The 22,957-nt window shown below is 47.1% G+C and overlaps 1 protein-coding gene across 10 annotated transcripts in view; it reads left to right on the top strand.

The window, feature by feature from the left end:
• The window catches only part of ST6GAL1 (ST6 beta-galactoside alpha-2,6-sialyltransferase 1), a 33,621-nt gene extending 14,635 nt beyond the window's left edge, over nucleotides 1-18,986 (top strand). For all 10 annotated transcript variants that reach the window (XM_021393613.1, XM_021393611.1, XM_021393612.1 and 7 more), the window contains 6 exons: nucleotides 7,206-7,334; nucleotides 8,285-8,960; nucleotides 11,905-12,002; nucleotides 14,821-14,922; nucleotides 15,746-15,920; nucleotides 17,474-18,986. In XM_021393613.1, coding sequence (XP_021249288.1) covers nucleotides 8,336-8,960; nucleotides 11,905-12,002; nucleotides 14,821-14,922; nucleotides 15,746-15,920; nucleotides 17,474-17,715 — 1,242 coding nt within the window. In that variant the 5' untranslated portion in view covers nucleotides 7,206-7,334; nucleotides 8,285-8,335 and the 3' untranslated portion in view covers nucleotides 17,716-18,986. The remainder of the gene's footprint in view (nucleotides 1-7,205; nucleotides 7,335-8,284; nucleotides 8,961-11,904; nucleotides 12,003-14,820; nucleotides 14,923-15,745; nucleotides 15,921-17,473) is intronic.

A 22,957-nucleotide genomic window follows, 5' to 3' on the forward strand; every position in this document is an offset into this window, starting at 1 on the left:
TCTTCATGCCTCCTGGCTGCCTGTCCTCAGTGGGGATACGGGGATATGGGCTGCCCCTTAAAACCGAGTAAAAGGAGGCAGGTTTGTTTAAATAAAATAAATGAGTAACTTTAAGCTAAAGCTTGGTCTGAGCTAGATCAAAGTCAGCCTTCTTTGAAGTTGGGTGAACTTTAAGCCCAGTGCTTTGCACTTCTGAGTTGAGATAAAATGTTAAGCAACAGGGAGAATCTGCCTCGCTTCAGATCAATTGGACGGGGGCTGGAGGTGGCATGAGATCTGCCTTGCAGGCTCGAGCACCGTGTGGGAAGTTGCTGGGTGTGAGATGACGGCTGTGTGAAAACAGCAGCTCTTGCCTGAAGACAGCCAGGCACCTTGTCAGACCCCGCAGACTTCCTGTGAGTCGTAGCAGCTGTGGCAGCCTGTCGTGCAAGAGCTTGATTGGATCTTGCTTGCAGGTGAAGGTAATCTGGGTTCTTCGTCTGCAGATAAGTGTAGAAGTCTGCTTCTGAGATGATTTTAACGTGTTTTTTTATCTGTGCAACCCATTAAGGCATTTTGTTGCAAGAGATAACTGTAGATTGTGTTTGCTGCACAATCTAAGAAGTGACCTTTTCAGTATTCTGCACGTTGTCTGTGATTTGTGAAAGTCTGGTTTGTCTGAATGTCAAGCACTTGATGCTGAGGTTCAGTCTCCATTCTTAGGGATGGGGGAAGCCTCGGTGAAGGACTTTCACCTTCTCTGTTTGGGTCGTGGACATGCTACTTCAAGTAATTGTGAGGATTCTGAGTTTAGGGTTCTTGGATGAGAGTGATGCACCACGGATTTGGTTAATGCTGAAGTCAGGGCCACCTGCTGCTGTGAGTCCTTTGGATCACATTCCTGAAGCTGCCCTGCCGATCACTCTCACACTTGCTGGGAAGCAGTTTCAAATCAAAGAGGTTCAAGATGACTGGAAGCCAAGGAGAAGCTCTCCAGGATGGCTTCACATCCTGCAGTGCTCCAGTGACTTGGCTGACTGCAGTTCATGGCAGAGGATGCCAATGGGAATGCAAGGAACACCCGCTCCCAGTGCTGCACGTATGCTTTTGTGCGCTTACTTCTCTTTAGGATTCACTCAGTGAAGAAGATGTGGTCAGTCCTGGCGGTGCAGTGGGGTGGCTGACCTAAGGACAAAACTGGTGTTAGGGCAAGATGTTAACACTGTATTCAAATGGAACCAATCTGTGATGTTACGGAAGTAGAAATAGCTATAGAGATAAACGTGGGTTTCTCTCGGGGCACAAACTGTGACTTAATGCTGTTGTGTGTGTGCTCACCTCAGGCCAACAGCAACTGTTCCTCCAGCTGTTACTAGCTGGGGAGCTGCTCCGTTATGGGCAGTTTGCTCAGAAAGCATGGGGGGGGTGAGGAGCAAAGTGAGTGTCGTAACTGGTAGCGCTGTCTGTCCTGCACACAAAAGATGCCCGACTTCTATATTTGGGGGAGTTTCCATGCAGAAAGAAGAAGTCTGACTTCTTCATGGCCAGGTGGCATCAAGAGGAAGGGAGAGCGCTGCGTGTTTGTGCAGCCTGCTCTTGCGAGCTGCATTCTCACCTGGCTGTGCGGGAGTCAGGCTTTGGCTACAGTTTTCCTTGGTGTCCCATCCCTCCTTCTCCTAGCTCTCTTGGGGGTGGGTGGGTGCCTTCCCTGTCTCTGGGAGCTCTGGGTCACACAAGAGCTGTCAGCCTGCAGCAGTGCGCTGTGCTGAACCCAGTGCTGAGCCAGCGCTGTGTGGAGGGATGCGGGAATGTCTGGGCCTCCTTTGTTGCTTCAGGGAGCAGCCTGTGTTTCTGTTGGGTTGATCTGTCTAAAGCTCTTCCTCCACGCCTGCAAGCCGCTACCTGGCTTTGATAAAAAACACGTTTGTGCTGAGGTTGGCTGTCGTGGTGCTCTCGGTGCTCTGCTCCAGGAAAAGGGAGGCTCAAAACTGCAGTGGCTTTTGTATCCCTTCAACTTCAGTTTCACAAGCCTGGTGTTTTCTTCTCTCCAGCAACTGTGTCTATCTTCCTTAACTACTTTGTTGCACTTCAGATCACTTTGCGTCATGCCCCCCTATCCACCATGATCCTTCACTGGGCTGCTGCCAGGTTTTGTGAAGGGAGAAGAAGCAAAGGGAAACGTTTGGCTGGGTGGGTTTCTCTGCAGGGCACCACCTGGCTGCTGCTGGGCTCTCAGCAGGGGCACAGCCATCAGTTCTGGATGGGCAGTGCTCTTATGTGTTCACCTATCCCTGCCACTTGTGGGTGTGCTGAGAAAACAGCAAGGAGGCTTCAAGCGAAATCCTCATCAGGAAACTTTCAGTAACATTTTCTGATTTTATAAATACATATGTGAAACTTTGGGTGCGTGTGGGAGGAGTGTTTTAAGCTCTTGAAATGCCTTTAAGTATATGTAGATGCCTCGATTTATGCTAAATGTTTCTATTCATAACATTATCAGCCTGCATGTCATCTCTGACATGTCAGTTTGGGGTTAAAGCCAAGGTAGAGCTGTGCTTGCTGGTGTTCACGTCCGAAGGCAGATACACCACGAGCTTGCTGCGTGAGGACGTGACTTGCTGACTTGCCTTGGCACAACGCGTGTTTGACATCTGCTACTGCAAATATTTTGGCTTCCGAGAACCTGACTGCTGCTTCAATAATGAACAACATTCGGTGTGTTTTGCTGTATGGATTCCTGTGTGTCTGTTACAGCAGCTTCTCCCTGAAACTTAACCTAGATGCAGGTTTCCTCGATAGCTTGTGTTCAGTGATAACAGCTTCCTAGGGAAATATCCATCTTCATGTCACCAGTTGGGACTGGTGATGTGGGGCCGTAAGAGGTATCGGTTTAGCTTGCTTAACACTATGGTTGAGCGAAAGCAAGCATTTTGGGGTTGTGGAAGAACATCTGGTGGTTGTAACGTGTCGTTCCCCTCCCATGTTTCTGTCAGAGACAAAACTGCTAGTTGTAATGTTCATCTTCCCATTTCTTTTCCTATGCTCAGGTTCTTTGCATTTAAAGGAAATATTTTGACTTTTTTTTTTTTTGCCAGAGAAGTAATAGAAATTCTTGTTCAATAGTTTTTTTTTTTTTTTGCTCATTCTCTGGAAACTAGTTGTTCTGATGGGCTGTGATGGGTGTCCATTGAATAGTGCTTTCTAAATTCCATGGCCACAATTCCTGTTTTACTGCTGTGCTCCAGTGAAGTCAGTGTGGGGGAGCCATGATGAGTGCTGCCCTGGGGTGACGAGCTCTGAGTGGGAAGGGAAGAACCAAATCTGAGCAGCGCCGCTGGGCCAGACCCAGAAACAGTAGATGTGCAGTTCTGCACGCTTCTTCCAATCCCTTTGTTTGAATTGAATTAGGTTCTGCTTTGAGCAAGTTGTAAAGAGTGCCTGCGTAGTCCTGGAAGAGATGGAAAGATATCACGGCCACCTGCAAGAGGCTGGCGTCATGGAAGTCTTACCCCAAGGGGCCGCCGAGCGGTGCCTGGCACAAAGCATGTTTATTGTCCCAGGGCCAGGGAATGCTGGTTAGGTGTCTTGGTGCGTGAAGATATTTGCAGAGGCACTAAGTGTTGGCCTGCCACATACTGCTAATTTAAAATAAATAAGTGCTGCCCTCTCATTTTGAAAGATAAACACCCTGGAGGTACACATTAATGGAGAAAACGAGGAAGTGCTGTTGTTTAATTTGAAGGCATAATGTAAAGTAAATAGTCCTGAATGAGTGCTCAAACCCTTGTCTTTATAGCTCAGAGGAATATTCAGTCTGGGAAGGGTTATGGTAAAGCTGACTGATGATGAAAGCCTCACTGGTAAAGTTGTAATGTCAGAGGGTTCCAGATTTGGCCAAAGCCACACTCTTGGGAATTGGTGGTTACTGCGCAGCATTACCCACGTTCTTTCTCTTTTTTGAATTTGATCATGAAACATGCAATTTCAGAAGCTGGAAAGGTTTGTTACTAGAAGTATTTTCCAGATCTCTTTCCAGCAGTAAAGTGTCACTGCAGTAAAATCTTCGATGGCGACACTGCTCACAGCACACTCCCATGGGTGTGTGCCCACTGCGAGCTGACTTCTGTTTTATGCTGAGCTCTGAAAGCTTCTCCCAGCTCGGAGTGAGCACCAGGACAGGACATCCCTGAAAGCAGTCTCCCACCAGGAGATGGCATCTGAGTGGGGAGATGTGCAGCCAGAGCCCTGCTTTACCCACGGGCTCTGAGGCTAGAACAGGTCCCTTTCCTGCCCCTTACTGTGAGTGAGGAATATTGGGCAGGTGGCTGTATCCAGTGTAGGAAGTAGTGTTGTGTGGTGGAGCAGTGCTGGTCCCCCCAGCCAAGAACATGTCCCGGTCCCTGTGCTCACAGAGGCACTGTGTGTCCTGGTGAGCAGCCCACTGAGCAAGGTATGTGCCTAGCTGAGATAGGCATGGTATTCCCAGCCTTTTCCCATACTTATATAGCTCCTTCATGTCTCATTCGAAATGTAACCACGTTCCTCACTTAAAACACGTATTTTGCTCATTCTTCACTTTTATTTTTTTCTCTTTTGTTGCATTTGTTGGCTTTGGAAGTACTTACTTCAGCGTATGACTCGAGCTGTTTTATTTTCACAGTGCGGTGATGTTTTGAGAAAAAACAAGGAATTGCTGGAAGTGAATCTACTCTGTTTATCTAATTACAAAACTGAAATACATGCAGCTGAATTAACAGGCCAGGTTGGACTGAGCCTCAGAGAGAGCTTCTGAAACTCAACTCTGGAGGAACAAACTGTTCACTTTCATTAATGTATTATCAGCTTTCACCTGATGTGTTGTGTCTATGAAAAATACAGTTTTTTCTGTTATAAAATGGCACAATCGTGGCTTATTAAAGAGTCTTGATAATTTCTTTCCCTGTGAAAGAGGGGAGATTTTAAGAACAGATGAGAATTTTAGATAACTTCTCAAATCTTTTCTTTTTTCCCTCCCCTTTTCAGTTTCCTTGGGAGTATTGTTTTATTTTGAGTGGAGAGACCCCTGCTCTGCACCTCCATCTCATCCTCCATTTGTAAAAGAGGATCACGTTTCAGATCTGTTTGTCTTTTTCCTCTTTTCTTATTTTAAGAAGTTAGCATGCCCATAGAGAGGGAAGCGGGGTGCTTGAGTTTTCAAGTGTTTGGTGAGAGCCTTCGAAAAACCCTAAGCTGTCATGGGGTAAGAAAGTTCTTGTCCTGGATTAGGAACTGCGTGGCAGGTAGGAAGCAAGGCAGTCAGATTCCACAACACCACAGAGATCCCGCAGGGGTTTGCTCCAAGATATCTGCTGTTCAACTGCAGTAACTGATCTGTGGAGGAGAGGAGTGGTAAGGCATGTGTCCTGAAGGCTGCTGGGACCAGGGGGAAAATTGGGAAACCGCGGAGAGCCAGCAGTCCCAGGCAGCTGGGCAGCACAACAGCCAGGGATGCTTGCGTTAGCAGAGGTGGCATAAAGCTCTGTGGTTCTGGTTTATTGCCACGGGACAGCTCTGAGTCAGCTCCACTTGCAACATGGCCTGAAGTCACTGCAGACAGCACAGGGCTCAGGCCTTGGAGTGCGGCCCCAAAGGATGTAGGTAAGGGGGTCTGGAAGGAGAACAAAGCAGCCTGGCTGCAGTGCTGCAGGGTTGCATGGCCAGAGCGTGCATGCTGGGGCATCCCTGTGGGCTGTACCCTGAAGCTTTTACTGGTCACTGTAGAAAACAGATAGGAGCTTGCCAGGCTATTTTGTCTAACACAGTGGGGCTGCTGTGGTAAGCACTTCTAGGGTAAATCTGCTGTGGGTCGTGGAAATGCAGCTTGCCAGCTGACCTTCTCTACCCAGCTGAGGCAGCTCTTTTGCACCACTCAGCAGGCACCAGCACTGGGGCCTGAGCTGGGGTTCTGTGCCAGCCCAGGCTGCAGCTCCCACCAAGGATGTAAGCCTCCGGGATGCCAGAGCAGGCAGATTCTACCCATCTGGGTGGTTAAGCCTGCGGGTGCTATCCTGGAGAGCAAGCTGCCTTCCCCCTTTGCAAAAAAGCCTCTTTGCTTACAAGCCAGAGCAAAATCACTGTTCCCACTGTAGCAGTGTACATGGTTATCAAGATGGGAATTGCATTGTGTGAAATGCCGAATGTGAATTTTTAAGCTCCTCTGGGTGCTCCTTGCTATTGGGAACATGAGCTGCAGTGCTGAGACATGCTGCTACATCTGGAAGCCTGAGACAGGCTTCCTATGTCTGGAAGCCTGAGTGTTCCTGGAAGTCAGCCCCTCTCTGTGTGGCAAGAAGTACAAGGTGAATTAAGTCAGGCCAGGGGTCTGCCCAGTGTGTATTGGAGGAGGGGGGAGGAAGGTGTCTGTGAGCTTCACGCTGAGTTGGTTGGTGCTGCATGGCTCCATCTAAGAGTTTCTGTTTCTCTCTATATATAGATTTTGAAAGCGCTGCTGTCTGCAGCAGAGCTGCTCGCAGAGAGGAGGGTGGAAGGATGCTTTCTCATTGTGGGCTACTCTGTGAGAAATCAGTTTCTCACAGTTTCTTAATAGAGTTAAAATACAAGTAGTCAGCATCAGGATGCATATAATCTAATGCTATGTACTGTAGCATTTATAATTTAGATTACATGGCATTGTCCTGACTTGGAGTTCTGCAGAAGCAAGCTACTTCTTCAAACGCATCACCCTGTGAAATCTCTCCTTCTCTTGCTGTGTTTCCTTGGTTAGAATGAAGCTATGAGGTCAAAATGGATTTGTTTAGACAGTATTTTGTGAGGACCTGTGGATAAAGTAGTATGTTGTAGAGTGATTTTTCATACTACTCACTCTTACTTGCACTGAAATGGCCGGGAGTTGTCTGCCGTTGTGTTTAAGGAGGAGCGCGTGAATCGCTGAAGAGCGATTAGCAAGATGTTTTCTTGGGAAAAGTTAAGTTTTTCCATCTTCTTTTCTCTTTGCAATGCTCATTGCACGCATTAAGCATCAGTACTGGGATTTTTACTTCATTGAATGAATGGACATTTAAGCTTTTACAAAGCTGTTGTGTTATGAATGTATCTGCTGCTGGCCTGGATAACAGCGTTTATGGGACTGCTGTGCTTATCTGAGGAAGAGCATGTTCATCCCCAAACCACGAGGTTCTTCCATTGTAGTTTTATTTCTCTTTTTTTTTTTTTTTTTTTTTTGGCAGGTGTTTCTTGAACTCTTTGGCACATCACACAGCTGTTGTGTTTGGGGTTATCCTGCCTTAATTCCTGGACAGAAATCTTCCAACAGCCAAAAATGACTTGAGTGGGAGAGCCACTGCTTTGTCTAACAGGTAGGACATTGGTAGTTGGTGGCTTCTGATATGTCACGGCTTAGCAAAGCTTGCTGTCAGCAAGTTTTCTGAGGAGGGAGTTGTTGCTAGCACCTTTCTAGGGCAGATAATGATCTCCTGAGGTGCACTGGGAGGTGGTTCATGTAAAACTGTTTCACTGGGGAGTGCAGTTTTGTTGAAGAGGCACAAAGACAGCATCACCTGAAGGCCACCTGCTGTTGAATAGCTCCCTTTTATAACATAGCTGGTGGAGGCTAGAGGTGGCTGCTCGCACAAGGTGCTGCCTGAGGGGATGGCGGTGCTGTACAACAGGATCTGGCTTTACTATCTGTAAGGATAACATACCTTGGATAACATTTATCAAAGAGCATTTGTGAGTACAACCATGCTGAGGCTTAATTGGCTCCCAGCAGCTGGTTTCCCACTGGGAGTGTGCTCAGCCCACTGAGGGTTTGCAGAAGTTTCCTATGTAGTCACTAGATGTCAGTTGATGAAACTCCTGGTGCTTGTGAACTCGCAATTTTTTCTGCTCAGTTATGTGTCTCGTTACGTGCTTCATTAGTGTTCAGGCCTGCGATCAAGTGACAGCTCAGTCCTGGAAATGCTGCTGGTGGGATCTGCATATTGAGTCACTGGGATGGGCAGTGAAGGAAAGAGAAATGGAGACTTGCACTCCTGCTGGTGTGCTACTTGCCGTGTCAGACTTGTTTAAGTGACAGTAGCCCCAGATCACTGCTATACAGCACGTGATGGTTAATAGCCACTTCAAGTCTATTTGTTTGACATTTGAGGTGGTGGACTTTTGATATGAGATCTTTAAACAGGCTGAGGTGTTAAAACTGCACCTGTGTTTTCCCTCTCCCCACCCATTGCCTCACACTTCTGCCTGTGACTTTATATCTATGTGTGGATGCGCACACACCGTTAACTGAGTTGTTTCTCTCCTCCAGGACCAGCTTCCTGCCCTGTGCTATCTGTCCCATTTGGATGCGCTGTACACTATGGTTCACATCAATGTGCTGAAAAAATTTATGTGTGTTCTTGTGGTGATACTGATAGCTCTGACGGTTTGCCTGTGGAAAGAGACAAGAGGAAGCTACTACGTTCCTTTCAAGAACGATGATGCACAGGTTCACAGGACTTTGGAAAAATGGAACCTACTTAAATCACAGGGCCTTTTCCATGAAGCTGCTGGTGAAATGGGTCAGATGGCCAAAGCTTTGCTCGACAACCAAAATAAAGTGAAAGGCAGCACCTCTGGAGTAGTAGAGAAGTCCAAGAAAGCAGCAGAACATGTGAAGGTATGGGATAAGGACAGCTCTTCCAGAAACCTCATACCCAGGCTGCAGAAGGTCAGGAAGAACTACCTGTCCATGAACAAGTACAACGTGACTTACAATGGGAAGAGGAGCGCTGCTAAACTCAGCTCAGAGAAGCTGCTGTGCCAGCTGCGGGACAGGGTGAACGTGACCATGATACGGGGATCAGATGGTCCATTTAATTCCTCGGAATGGCAGCGCTACCTGCCAGAGAAGAGCCTCAATGAAACAGTGGGCCGCCTGGGTCGCTGTGCTGTTGTGTCCTCAGCAGGCTCTCTGAAATCATCTCATTTGGGACCAGAGATAGGTTGGTATTTTTCTACTAGGATTAAGTCGAGCAATACTGTTTTATAATCTGCACTGAGCAGAAGAGACCTAGTGTCACGCTCTTACTCTGCTGGAGCCACAGAGGTATTTAAAATAAGTTGAAATACTATCCTTGCAATTCTTTGATAGTAAACATTACAGCCTAGGAGGAAATGAGAATAATGATGAGATCCTCTTCTCTCTGAGTGTGTACAGTGCACATTGTAGGCTTCCTTATGGTGCTCTAGATGACAGTGCCTGTGAGTGTTACGTCTTGAGCATGTCTGCTCCCATGAGCAACCGCTGATGGCAGCAGCCATTTCTCAGAAATGAAAAGGATTGTAATAGAAAACAGCTGCAGTCTTAATTCTGGAATCTTGCAAAGATTTGATTATGGTATAACACTGCTCTTCCTCAGCAGGAAAACAGTAAGTAGAAATATTTACCCAAATGGGTAAGCCCCAAGGGAGCAGAAAGGGTTGGGCTGAGTTGAGAGGACATGACTTCTGAGCAGGTAGTTCCTTTATAGCTAGTCATTTCAACTTTCGTGATTATGTTAACCTCACCAGAAAGTAGAATTAATACTGAATACCAGGAAGAGGTTTGGCACCTCAAGTGTTTGTTTCTTGAGAGGGTGTGGGATGGGTTGAGTAATGCTTATGTGCTCATTGCACACTGAACAGTCAGAAACTTTTTTTATTCAGAAAGTCTCCTACGGAGAAGGAAGTAACAAAAAAACCTCAACACAACTAAAGCAAAAAAGGGAAAAAAACACTCAACACAGCCCTGAGCAATCTGCTCTAGCTGACCCAGCATTGAGCAGAGGGTTGACCCTGGACAGTCAGAGGTCTCTTCCAACCTCAGTGAATCTAATTCCATCCCACAGTGGCACTGCCTCACTGAGCCCACCGGGCGGCTGAGTGTGAGTGGCCCAGCAGTTGAAGTTGTGCTATGCTACAGCCACAGGGCAGGACAGTTTGGTGACACTTTGCAAAGTCCTGTCTGCCCATCTTGATCTGAAGTCAGTGCAATAAGTAACAAATGCTGAAGCATCGGTCTTGTACTGTGGATTGTAAAGAAGTGAGTTTTGATACTAAAGCACTTTGTATCTTTAAGGAAGTGGCATACAGGGTCGCTCCAGCCTTCAGCTCTGGGTTTTGTGCTTGGCAGAAAATTCTCCTGTGGCCGCAGTCCCACTTTGTTCACTGCATATTGTTTGGGCCTCAGATTCATGCTGCTCTAAACTCACTGCAGGAGCCTATGTATGGTTGTTCTCTATTGTGGAAATTGCTTGCAGGCTTCACTACTCCAGTGTGTTTGTAAGTTATCAGCTGGATCGGGTCCCTTTGGCCTGTACTAAGCTGGAAGTAGCCTTCGTCCTCTGAAACAAGTAGACAGATAACCCTTTAATACATTATTCAGGAACAACCAAGGCAAACCCTTCAGCTGCAGGCGCAGGCTGCTGTAGGGAGGTGAGGGTTTGTGCTGGCATGTGCCCAGAGTCTGTCCCTCAGGGTGATGGGTGCCCGTCAGGCCAGGGGGGCAGGTGCCGGGTGAGGATGAACAGCATGAGGTGTGTTGAAGTGCCCTGAAGGATGTGATGAGAAGGGCGGTGGCAGCATTAACCAGGGCAGCACTGCCTCCTGACACAAATTCCTGTTGACAGTTGGTTGATGTAATTGTTTTAGTGTCCTAATGAGTGTTTGAGGCCAGTTAGGTCAAGAACTAGGAAGGCAGAGCTGACTTTGCACACCTGTTTGGGCTGGAGCTTTCTCAGAAGTGACCTGATCTCTGGTTTGATGCTCTCTTGTCACCCAGCTGGCTTGTTTCCAGCAGTGTCTGTGCTAACATCTGCACGGCAACGAAACGGTTTGCTCCTCTGTGATGAGACCACTGAGGAGCTGAGGATGCTGTCACAGCACATTGTAATCCAGCATGCAAGTGCTGGATCTGGGATGCGAGCAGCCAGGAGGTGGATGGGCTGTGCCTCTGCTGCTGCAGAGTGGAGAGCATGCCAGGTGCGCAGTGCAATGTCACTGTGCCTGCAGTCTCCTAGTCTGTCCCTTGGGCTGAAGCATCAGTTTGCTCCACATTGGATGAATTCTGGAAAGGTCACTGTGTAAAGTGCCCTGGGCAAATGCCATTAACCCTACTGCCATCCCAGTTAGCATGCCCTGCATCTGAATCACAAACTGGAACCTTTTTGCTTAAGCAGGCATCTCTGCTAATGATTCTATGTGGTTTTGGGTGCTAGGGAGCCTAGTCACACTGCAGCTCCTTCAGCTGGGTAGTGTGAATAGTGAGGGATTCAGGAGTGTGTCTGTGTTTATATACAATTTTTCCCAGTTTTGGCCTGACGTATTTCTGTGTAGGAAAAGTTGTGGTTTGATTGGGAGAAGGTGCCAAAAAGGAACTGAATCTTAAAATGAAGCCTTTGCTCTGATGCTTGGTTGAGCACAAGGGACTGCTGAATAATCATTCCTTAAAGGGCTGGGGGTATTTTTTCTATGCAATCACATCAAATAGGCAATGAGTCAGCGTGAGGAAGGATGGTAGATCAGAATGGGGAGATCCTATTAAATGGGCAGCGCTTGCTTTCATGAGTTCTTGCTGATAGCAAGATCTATGAGTTACCAGTGAAAAACCAAATTGAGGAAATGCCGAGTGCAACACAACCACCGGGATAGAGACAGGATGCCACACTGAGTTCATTAAATAAAGTGTACATTTGGGGTGTAGTAATGCTTGGTGTCTGGCTCAAGTTGTGTGCGGAAATTATAGAATCGTAGAATTATCAAGGTTGGAAATGACCTTCAAGATCATCAAGTCAACTGTCAGCCCATCCCCACCATGCCCACTGGGCTGGTACTTGTGGGTACATGGAAAGTCTCCATAGCTCCAAAGCCAGCCGTTAGCTCACTGCTTTCGCTCTGTTCTGCTTTCAGACAGCCATGATGCCGTCTTGCGGTTTAATGGGGCTCCTGTCAAGGGATTTCAAGAAGATGTGGGGCAAAAAACAACAATTCGCCTTGTTAACTCCCAGGTAGGTGTGATGGAAGATCAAGTGGTCAAAGCATGGCACAGCTGCATGCCTCTCCTTTGCTTGGGAGCTGAATGGTGGGGAATGGCCTTCCTCCTAACAGGGGACACAGGCAAACCTCCCCGTTGCTCAGATACCTTCTGAGGTTCCTGCAGTTAAACTAGCACGTGCTGGCAGTTGTGCTTCTTTTCTGCTCGGAGATGATGTGTATAGCACAGTAGTAAGGTCATTAAATGGCTGAAGGTAACTGCCCAAGAACATGCACTTGGGAGCATTTGCATCCTGCTGTGCTCTGCTCTGCAGCTTGCTTCCTCTCGGTTCCCCTGTGTTCAATCAATGCTCAGATGTGGGACAGTTTGTCCTTGCTCAGCCAGTCTTTTTTTCGCAGCCACATCTGGCAGCTCACATCCTTCCTCTGCCCTGTTTGACCTCTCTGTATTTTATGTTCTTCTTTCTGTATGCTTTATGATAGCAAATAGGCGTTATCACTTCAGAAATCTTGCTCTGAGGAAAGTGCCAAATGCCGCTCTTCCTGTGATACTAAGTTGTTTGTCAGTGAAAATATGTATGTGACCTGGGTTATTTACACAGGAAGGAGGGTAACGGCATGACTGCCTGAGTGTAGAATAGCACCAACGACTCCGTGTGGCTGCTCTAGTTTTGGACTAAGTGTAAGTGTGAGTACTGCTGCTGTTCCCCATGGCAGCTCTTGTTTTGGCTCTTGCCGTTGATCCATCCTCAGTCCAGTCCTAAAACGAAGGAAATGGGATCCTCTGTATCTAATCTATCAAACTAGTCTGTATTCATTGCTGTCCCTTTGGCATGAGTGGCCAGTGGCCCTGAGTTGCTTAATAGCTGTTTTAATATATTTCCTATACCAAAAATAACAAAATAGATTTGGGAACAGTACCCAGTTATTAGTTTGTTCACAAGTTGGAGATTTTAACAGTACAATGGGGTATCTTGTGCATCTGTTTAAGAAGGAAAGATTAGTAGGTTGATTGTAGTGCTGGGGGAGAAGTTTGGGATCCTGAGATCTGAGGATAGGCTTGTAGGTCCATGAGCTTGGTGGTTGTTCTAAATAGAGAAATTCTTTACTGTTCCCTTGCCTATTTTCTTAGACCTTGACTGTTCCCTCTGTCTTGCTTTTTTAATGGCATGTGTTCCTGTAGTCTTCTGCAAAGCGTCAATTTGCCCTGGGAAAGCTCTCACATCTTACAAAAATAAGGGCTAAGGACACTGTGGGGGGAATACTAATGTTGCTATGTAGGACATGATTCCTTTCAGCTGAGCTGACCAGGGAGCAGAGTACCTAGGGCTTCCTCCTAGCTCTTGTTTACAGCTCTCCTTGGCTGGCTTCTGGCTGTAATGGAGAGTGCCCTGCCGTGGCTGCGTTTGCTGATATTGGCATTAATGAGTCTGCAGGGAGAAGAAAGGAGATAGTACATCCATGAAGTAAGGTTATGATGGGTGGTTTAGATTATGGGGCAGAAACTGCAGTATCTGGAGAGAAAGAGCTTGTTATGGTCCAGTCAGTAATTGTACCAGGAGGGTAGGTGCTACGCTAGCAAGGTATTTGCTAAGCAGTGAGTTAGCTAAATAACAAATTAACTAGTAAATGAATGGATTAGCCAACTAATTAGAATCAAATGACTGAGAAAGACAAATAAGCCGTGTAGCAGTTTAAATGACGTTCAAGTACTTAGAAAGAATCAGTTCCTCTTAACAGAACAGATAGGCACTAAAGGTATTGGGGAGCCAGATTCCTGCAGCAAACTGTGTAAGTAACCGACAGGCAACCAACACAGTGGTGTGGGTAAGGAAACAGCAAAAGCCCTGCAGCAGTGGAGGAGCTCCCCACCTGGCCTCTTGCAGATTTGCTTTTGTGCCTCTGGGCAGCCCTTCAGAGGCCAGTGTGCCTCTGCTGGCTCACTGTGGCTGCACTTGGCCCACTATTGCTTCCTCTGCTGCTCAGCTTCTCTTGAATCCTCCTTCCACATGTTTCACATCAGCTTTTATTTTATTTTATTTTTTTCTTCCCTGGAAAAATTCCTGGAAGACTTCCAGCCTTTCAGTGGAAACAGCAAAATGAAAACAGAACACCCGTGTTCCTTGCCCTATTTCTGCCCCTTACCTGGCTGAGGGGCAGCCTGTGCCACCTGCCTGGGCCGGGCAGGAGCTGCACTGTACTCTGGCTTTGGGGCACGCTGTCAGCAAGCGACCTAGATACTGCCACTGCTGTGAGGAAATGAGGGCACGCAGTGCTCGTGGTCGAGGGAAAGCCTAATCCTCTGGAGCTGGAAACAGATGCGAGGAAACCCACTTTGCTTTTCGAGTAATAGACATCTGGGCCAGCCGCAGCGTCCCTGTGCACTGGTTAGCAGGGACGATCAGGAGAACAGTTTGCTGCTGGAGGCAGCCTAGATACTAAAGGATAAATCAAGTAGCTCTTAATTAGGTCCTTGGAGAACACGAGGAAAACGGGAGCTGATTTTTATGATAATGCTTCTCTTAGGCACAGCTTGTAAAGAACTGCTGATGCAGCTTAAGTCTGAGGGCAGGCAGGGCAGAAGACCAGCCTCTGCCTCAGCGGCCTCTGCCCGCTTTTCTGCAAAGCCGTGTTAATGCTTGTTGCTGGAGGCTGTGCCAGCGGTGTATGGGTGGTTGTGGGAGTCGTGTCCTTGCCTGCGTGCTGTGGGACATGCTTTGGGAGCAGCAGAGGGGTGGCCGTGGCTGTGCTCAGTGGGCTTTGCTGCTCTACCGCTGCTGATGCAGATGGTGTGTTGTGTATCGGAGTGTTGCGTTTGTTGTGTCATTCCAGCTGGTCACCGTTGAGGAGCAGCAGTTCCTGAAGGATGCGCTGTATAACACTGGAATCTTGATTGTCTGGGATCCAGCACCATATCATGCAGAAATTCATGAGGTAAGGCTGAGGTTTCTGTAAATAAAATCAGATGCATATGCTTTGAAGTGCATCTGTTAGCTCGCGTTCTCCTAAAATGAACAACCACTCGTTTTGAGGCCATTCTTGTTTACCTATTCCTCATGCATTATGATGGGATTGGATAACTGTCTGAGATGTTTGCTAATGTCACCTCTCTGCGTCAGATTTTCACCTGTGGGCATTGCAATCCCTCTAGCAGTACAAAAGCACAAATGTTTTGTCCAGTCACACATCTCCAAGTGGTGTAAGGGTGTATGCACAGCCTGTTTAAAGTCAGTGAAACCAGGATGGGGTATTTTTGGCAGAGGAAAAGGTATCAAAATGGCTTTCAGAAAACATAAGCCCTTCCAAGTGGTTTTTATTGAAAGTAGAAGTGTTACGATGCAAATGAGCTCAGCCTGCTTGAGGAGCCAGTGCTGGGGATGCTCGCCTGTAGCATGGGATACTTCGTACTCCAGCATAGAGAGGCACAGGGGTCTGCAACACGGAGACAGACTTCTCAACATCATTGGCTGTTGGGGTTGCAGAGTGAAATGATACAAGACAGCTAATCTCATACAATAGTCCTTTGCTGCCAGAGGGAGGAGATCTGGGTTTTCCCCCTCTGTTCACTGAGGCAAGTCCCCTCAATGATTTGAAGGGCAGGTTAGGTGGTGCTGGGCAGCAAGTAGCATACAGAGATCCAGCAGGATCTTTTCCCTTGGCACCAGCAGGTTAACTCGCCGCTAGCCTTCCTGTTTGCCATTGGTGGTAGGAAAGAGCATTCTGCAAATAAGACTGACTTCTTGTTTCTGTTTCCCAGTGGTATCGAAAACCAGACTACAAGTTTTTTGAAACCTACAAGTTGTATCGTATTAGACATCCGGAGCAGCCCTTTTATATCCTGAATCCAAAGATGCAGTGGCAACTCTGGGATATTCTTCAGGAGAATTCCCTGGAGCATATTCAGCCTAACCCACCGTCTTCAGGAATGCTTGGTGAGATAACGGCCCTCTAAACTTCATGTTGAGCTTGCAGGAGCTCCTCAAAATGCCTTTTTCAAAGACAGCTATGGATTTATGTCATTTGAAGGCTTATCAGAATTGCTTTTACAGTGCTTGTCTTATGCCAGAATTTAAGCATCCTGTCTCGAAAGTATCAGTTTGGTTGTGTTAAAATAAGCAGTTTGCAGCACCGTTTGGAACAGCAGTTATAAACATGGCCTGGTTTCATGTGGGAACAGGAGAGCAGAGTGCAACATAGTGACGTTCTCGAGGATTTCTGGCTCCTAAAACCAGAGCAGTTCAGCTGCATGGGGTGCAGCGAGGAACGTACGACTCCTGTGAGCTCAGATCTTGTCAGGCAAATAACTCTGCTTACTGTTGGTGAAATCTAAGTGGATACCAAATATGTATATGGAAAAAAAACTGTAGCTAAAGGCTTAATCATAGGGTTGGGTGTGATCAGACTGACCACTTTGATTCAGTGTGCTAATGTCTTTGTCAGCATGCTAAATCCAGGCTCCTAGCAAAGGGGCTCATTTTACATTCTGCTGTCGCGAAGCTTATCCTTGTTATCAGCAGGTAAATGTCATGGACCCGTCAATTAAAAGGAGCAAACTTCTCAGGATTCACATATATGTTGAAGTCGCAGCACAGAAGTGTGGCCTTGTTCACCATGTGGACATCAATCTGCTGCACTTAAGCCAGTCTTCCACTCCTGCCTCTGCTCCCATCTCTGCCAGGCACTTTGTATATCTGTGTGAAAAGACGTGGAGCTGTTGGAGCAGGTCCAGAGGAGGCCATGAAGATGATCAAAGGGCTGGAGCACCTCTCCTATGAAAACAGTTTGAGGGAGCTGGGCTTGTCTGGAGATGAGAAGGCTCTGGAGCAGACCTCACTGTGGCCTTCTAGTAGTTAAAGGGAGCTGATAAACAAGAGGGAGACTGACTTTTTACATGGTCTGATAGTGACAGGTCAAGGGCTTTAAACTAAAAGAGGGGAGATTTAGATTAGATATTAGGAGGAAATTTTTTACTAAGAGGGGCACCCCCTGCTGCCCAGAAAGCTGTAGGTGCCCCATCCCTGGAGGTGCTCAGGGCTGGGCTGGATGGGACCCTGGGCAGCCTGACCTCATGGGGGGCAGGCAGCCCACGGCAGGGGGCTGGAACATGATGTACTTTAAGGTCCCTTTCAACCAAAGCCATTCTTTGATTCCTGCCAGTTAAACACCTTGTTTTCTTCCCCAGCCTTGCTCTTGCCTTTTACCTGTTACATCGCTACACGTGGAAGACAATTGCACAGGAATACAGTCATGTTATTACATCATGGCTGTCACTGTAAACAGCCCACTCTGGTCCAAAGCCCATCAGCTGTGCTACAGCTGCGTCAAACAGCCCCATCTGGCCTGCTGTGTTTTCTCCTACATTCAACTCAACTTTGGAAGGAGGAAACCCTTCCCCTTGGAGCAGGGTGCTTCTTGCCTGGCTGCTTGCCTCACTGTAGTGCTTTACATGTTCTCTGAAATGATGTTTGCCTCTTTCCCCGCGCAGGCATCGTGATCATGATGACGCTCTGCGATGAAGTGGATGTGTATGAATTTCTCCCTTCTAAGCGGCAGACGGACATTTGCCACTACTACCAGAAGTTTCACGACCGTGCCTGCACCATGGGAGCTTACCACCCTCTCTTGTTTGAGAAAAACTTGGTGAAGCATTTAAACCAAGGCACCGATGAGGACATCTATACTCACGGGAAAGTTACTTTGCCCGGCTTCCGAAATGTACATTGCTAGCAATCAATTTTTAGTGTATTTAGACTTCTTCCTTGACTGTCGAAGCACTTTTAAGATCAGGGTTGTCATATTTGTTAGGTCTAAGCACTGGTGTGTTTTGACAGCTCTTCCACGTTGCAATGCTTGCTCTTAGGACTCTTTGGCATAGCTTCTCCAAACTGGAAGGCAGTGCAATACATTTCAGTACATCCACGCAGTGTCTGTGTGAGCCTCTGCAATAAATGTCCTCCTCACGGAGCTGGGCTCATGCATCCGCTGGATATCTGTCTTCAGCTCAACTGATGATGGTTCATCCCAACTGATGATGCTGTATGGGAAACACAGGAGATGCTTTCTAAGCAGAGATTGCACAGGTCTGAATCAAGTGCTGATAAAGTTCAGTTTGCTTCAAAGGGGTTCTGAAACTGAAAACCTGATCTGCTGAGAAACAAGAAACATTCTTTAACGCTTGTTCCCATCATCCTAGAGCTCTCTGGAGCAGTGATTTATGGAATCACTATCAAAGCTGGGTACTGATAAGCTCAACTCCTGGTCCAAAATATTTGATTTTACCGTTAAAATAAACAAGGCAAAGTCCTTTCGAAATGTAAGGCTTTTAAATCATTCGGGTGGCATTTTTGGCAAATGAGAAGGGAGGCAATTCACAATTCAGTAATTTCTGCAAGATATTTTTAGGCATTTTAGTGGAGTTTTTTAAAAATAATTTTAAGCAAGCTTTTTTTGTCCGTTTACTTCTGCAGTACAGTGTCATGTTTGGTACAAAAGAAGCCTTATTTTGAAAATGTTTTGGTGGTGGTGTAGAAAGGCACAGATGGGAAAACTCACTGGAAGCTGGTACTTCTTTCCAACTCTCTGCTAATCTACCTCTGTAATTATTGGCAAATTGTTTTCTGTCTTGTCTCCAGTAACAAAAAAGCCACATAGCAGCTGGGCAGATGAGATGTAGCTCTCTTCAAGCTAACCAGAGTGATCTCATCACTGTTGTGTGCTTTCTGAAAGCATGGGGGGCAGATCCATCACCTCCATTCTTAACAACAGCGGGGAAGGGGAGTGTGCTCTGCTCCCCATGCTGAAACACAGGCAGAAGGGAGCAGGGCGCCTTTTCCCTCTCATGGAGCCTCATGATGGAAGCAGCAGCTCCGCATCTCTGTGCGTCAATGAGAACACCTTTTGAGTCCTTTTCCATGCTGATGTATTTTGTGGTGTCTGTAAAGAAAACTTTTTCTTCTCCTGTTTTGAATAAATCCTGTGAAGTCACTGGCCCGTTCTTACCTTGGTGAAACCAGTGTAAATATTGTTCCTGGGAAACGGGGCCTTGTGCCAGCCTTGTGCCAGAGCAGGTGGATCTGGAATGGGAACTGCAACGTGCTCCTTTTGGTAAGCACACGGCCCTCGTCCACCCCTTGGTGAGCGTTCTTTGTTGGATCTGTCACTGCTGTACATCACTGATGTATATATATTGGGGTTTTTTTTGTTTAATTTTGAATTATGACCCTTACGCTATTGTCCATGGGCAGTTCTGTCTCGTTAGGCATTCAGTTTCTTCCCTTACACCGAGCTGTTAGGGAGAGGTCTTGGAGCTTCTCCTGCACCTAGCACTCTACTGCTAACTTTGTTCAGTGTGTCATGAACAGAACTGATTTGGGCAAAGGTGGGAGATGAACAGAGAAAACCTGACCTCTGGGATGGTTTGGAAAAATGTACGTCCGATGCAATTTCTTTCCATATAACTCTCTGACAGCAGAAGGAGATGTAGCCTGTAAGGACATAATGCGGAATTTACCTCCTGACATATTTTCTTCATGAAACCGAGTACATCAGCTAGCATAAGGGGATGCACATGGATGTGTACATTCTTGCTGCAGCTGCTCTTAAATTGAGAAGCCGGGCAGCAGAAGGGAGACCCTGCCATGCTGTCTAGGTGATGCTGAAAATGATTTTCGGTGTGATGCAAAATTGGACGGGGAAGGAGAAGGGGAGGAGCAGAGGGAGTTGACTGAAAGTGCTGTAGTTTGCTGCAAGTAACTTCTGGCAGAAACTTGATCTCTTTAAACAGAAACAGATACTTCCCAAAATGCAGTGAACTTGTTTTGCTGTCTGCGTGCCAGTGCTGAGCATGCAGCCTGTTTTGAAGGGCAGCGTGCTTTGAAAGCTGTCTTTCTGGGAACAAACCCAGCCTGAAGTGCCTTTATTTCCATTCATGCCGAAATCTTGCAGTGCTTTTTCTGCCTTGCCCTGGAGTCCTTCACAAAAACAATAGTACAGCACTTCCAGGAGCCCACTCAATTATAAACTCTCTAAAAAGGAAACTTTTCAGTAGATGTTGATGGATGTTTTTCATGTTAGAGAAAGTTTTAGCCCAGGCATTCGTAATTTGCTGTTGCAAAGAATTCTGACATCTCACATGGGTTGGTAAAGACCCTGGGGTGGAAAGCAGCTTGCGCTGACAGGCCAGCAGGAGCTCAAAGAATTGCTGTGCAGCTGGTCACGCCATAAAACCAGATAACCATCTCCGTGTCCTCTCTGATAAGAGGGACTTAGAAGGAAGTGTTCAAGGCTGGGTTGGGTGGAGTGCTGAGCAACCTCATCTGGTGCGTGGCAAGGGGAGCTGGGACTGGACGGTCTTTGAGGTCCTTTCCACCCCGGATCATTCTATGGTTTTATGATAGGATTTGTGGTGTCACAGGTATCAGCACATGAAAGAAAACAGAACACGTCTCCTTTGTGTGACATGGTGTGGTGAGACGGATGACTTGCTGGCTCTGCAGGTGGCTGTGCCTGTGCCATGGCTTCGGGGCAAAAGGAGCCAGTAGCTCCTGCCCCTTCAGCATGAAGGCTTCAGTAGTGGTCAGTGGTGGCATCATCCTTCCACATGTCCCATCAGGGTGTGAGGCCATCAGTGCCATAGGCCACCTTTATAACTAACATGTCAGTCTGAAATACAGAATATCCGAGTCCTTCTCTGGTACCAAGAGGGTAAAAAGGAACTCAGGGCCCTAGGTGGTGAAATAATACCAGAGTCTGTAGCGTTTTTTTTAATTCAATGAAGAGAACAAAGACATCAGTGTGCATGACAATAGGTTGTATTTCATTAAAAGCCAGTTTTAGCTACATCCAGCGAGATGAAAATAGGAAATCTGAATGGCGTGCTTAGCTTGTGGTCTATATATTAAAAAGCCAGCGCTATTTAGTGACTGCTTCCCCTTCAGTGTTTTCTGCTTGGCACTGCGATCTGGGACACGAGGTTCTAGCTGGAAAATTTATGGGAAGTGATCACATTCTCTTTGTTAGGATGGAGATGCTCAAAGTATTTGTAACAAGAAGCAACTTAGTCATGTTAAATAGCGCTATCATGGCAGATTAGCTGAGCCTAACCAAATAAGTAAGGTAAGTATGGTGTTCTCTTACCTGTGCTTTTGCTACTTCAAATTCTAGGCATTGTTTGCAAGGATGGATCAGTGAGCAGCGCTGCAAGCTGCCATAGTGATTTGGCATTCTTGCTTCTCAATGGCATGAAGTAACATTAGGGGTGAGCCTGTATCCTGGCAGCAGGTACGAGCTCTGTGTGCTCTGCTGGCCTCCAGCTGTGCAGGGCTGCAGGGGATGTGGGATGCCAGGCGTGGGAGTTCAGCCCCATCTGTACAATGGTTGTGCAGAATCCCAGAATGAACGAGGCTGAAAGGGACCTCTGCGTCCATGTGTCCCACTGCTGTTCCAGCAGGGCTGCCTGGAGCAAGGTGCCCAGGGCTGTGTTCATCTGCTGAAGATCTCCAAGGAGAAGACCCCACCAAACCATGGTGGTATCCAGTCCTGAGATCGCAGAGTGCCCCACGGGCTGCACCGTGTTGCTGGTGTCCAGACAGAAAGGCTTTCAAGGCCTTGACATCCTTGCTCAATAAGCTTTGAAGCTTGGGCTCTCTTTAGAAGTAAGTGCTTAATTGTATTGTCTGTATCTGTCCTATCTATATTGTTCAATCTATATTGTCTGGATTTAAGGTAAGGCTTCCAGATGGCAATTGCCACCCCGAAACCCTTCTCCCCAACGGTAAGATTAAGGCAGCAGTAAAATGAAGAAGTGAGGAGTGGCAGGAAGAATCTAATTGTGTTAACTAGGAATGTTCTGCATGCAAAAGAAGCTTGTATCAGAACTATAAAAATGTTGGGGCAGAGGGGTGGGGTGGGTTGTTTGCTCGCATGCTGATTCCCGTACGCCACACAACACCCGCGGTTGAGGTTGGGCACTGGGCTGTGGTGCGGGTGCGTTGCTCCACGTGGCATGGTGTGAAGCTGACCCAGCTTTGTGGGCTGGTCCTCGTCTCCTGCACGCAGACTGGTGCCCAGAGTACAATACAGCAATGTCATCTGTGGTAGAAAATGTATTCTTACTGCAGAGGGGAAAAATAGCAAGCGTGTAGCTTTGGTTGTATGTGTGAACAAGGAAGTGGTATGTCAAGGCTATTTTTGGTGCTGTTCACCATAAAAGGGACAATACAGGAAGTGGCGTTAAATTCAGTTCATCAGTTCTTTGACAGAACTGTTATATTAACCCCAGTGTGTGCTGTCCAGGAGTGGGGCAGGTCACATCCACCGGGACAAGCTGCAGGGCTTCCTGGGGCTCGGAGTGCTCCGGTCCTTAAGCTCCGGAGATGGGATCTGGGAGCTTGAGAGGAAGGGAATCATAGAATCACCAAGGTTGGAAAAGACCTCTAAGATCATCCAAACTGAGGTTTGTTTTCAGGAGCCCAAAGCTGATCAGCATTGCAGGCTGTGTAGTTAAAGCCCTTGGCTCTCTGGGCACAGACAGCCCTTCTGTGTGGTTAGCAGAAGAAATAATACAGAAATGCAAATGTTTCTTTTTCGGCTGACTGCCTTGAAGCCCTGAAAGTTTGTCACAGTTTGGAACTGTGTTTCTCAAAAGGCTCTTTTGTTCGTGTGAAAGGTGATATGGTTTTGGCCTTGATTTTTTTTTTCTGCTTTATTCTTTTATCTTGAGGAATCAGAGCCTATCAAAATATACACTTTCATCCAGTTTCTAAAGTTAACAGTGAACACATGCCATCCTGGGACTGCTGGAGCAGGTCAGTAGGAGATCTCTGGAGATGAGCCATGTCCTACTTGTACACTGCAAAGAAGATGCATACGTAGGTGTGTGCTACTCAGCAGTAGGATTTGATTTTCATTTTGGCAAAGGTCGCAGCAGCACCCCTGCTCCTATTAGACTCATGCAAACAGCTTGGAGCTC

The sequence above is a fragment of the Numida meleagris genome, chromosome 4, assembly GCF_002078875.1.
Source record: "Numida meleagris isolate 19003 breed g44 Domestic line chromosome 4, NumMel1.0, whole genome shotgun sequence".
NCBI classification, from domain to species: domain Eukaryota; kingdom Metazoa; phylum Chordata; class Aves; order Galliformes; family Numididae; genus Numida; species Numida meleagris.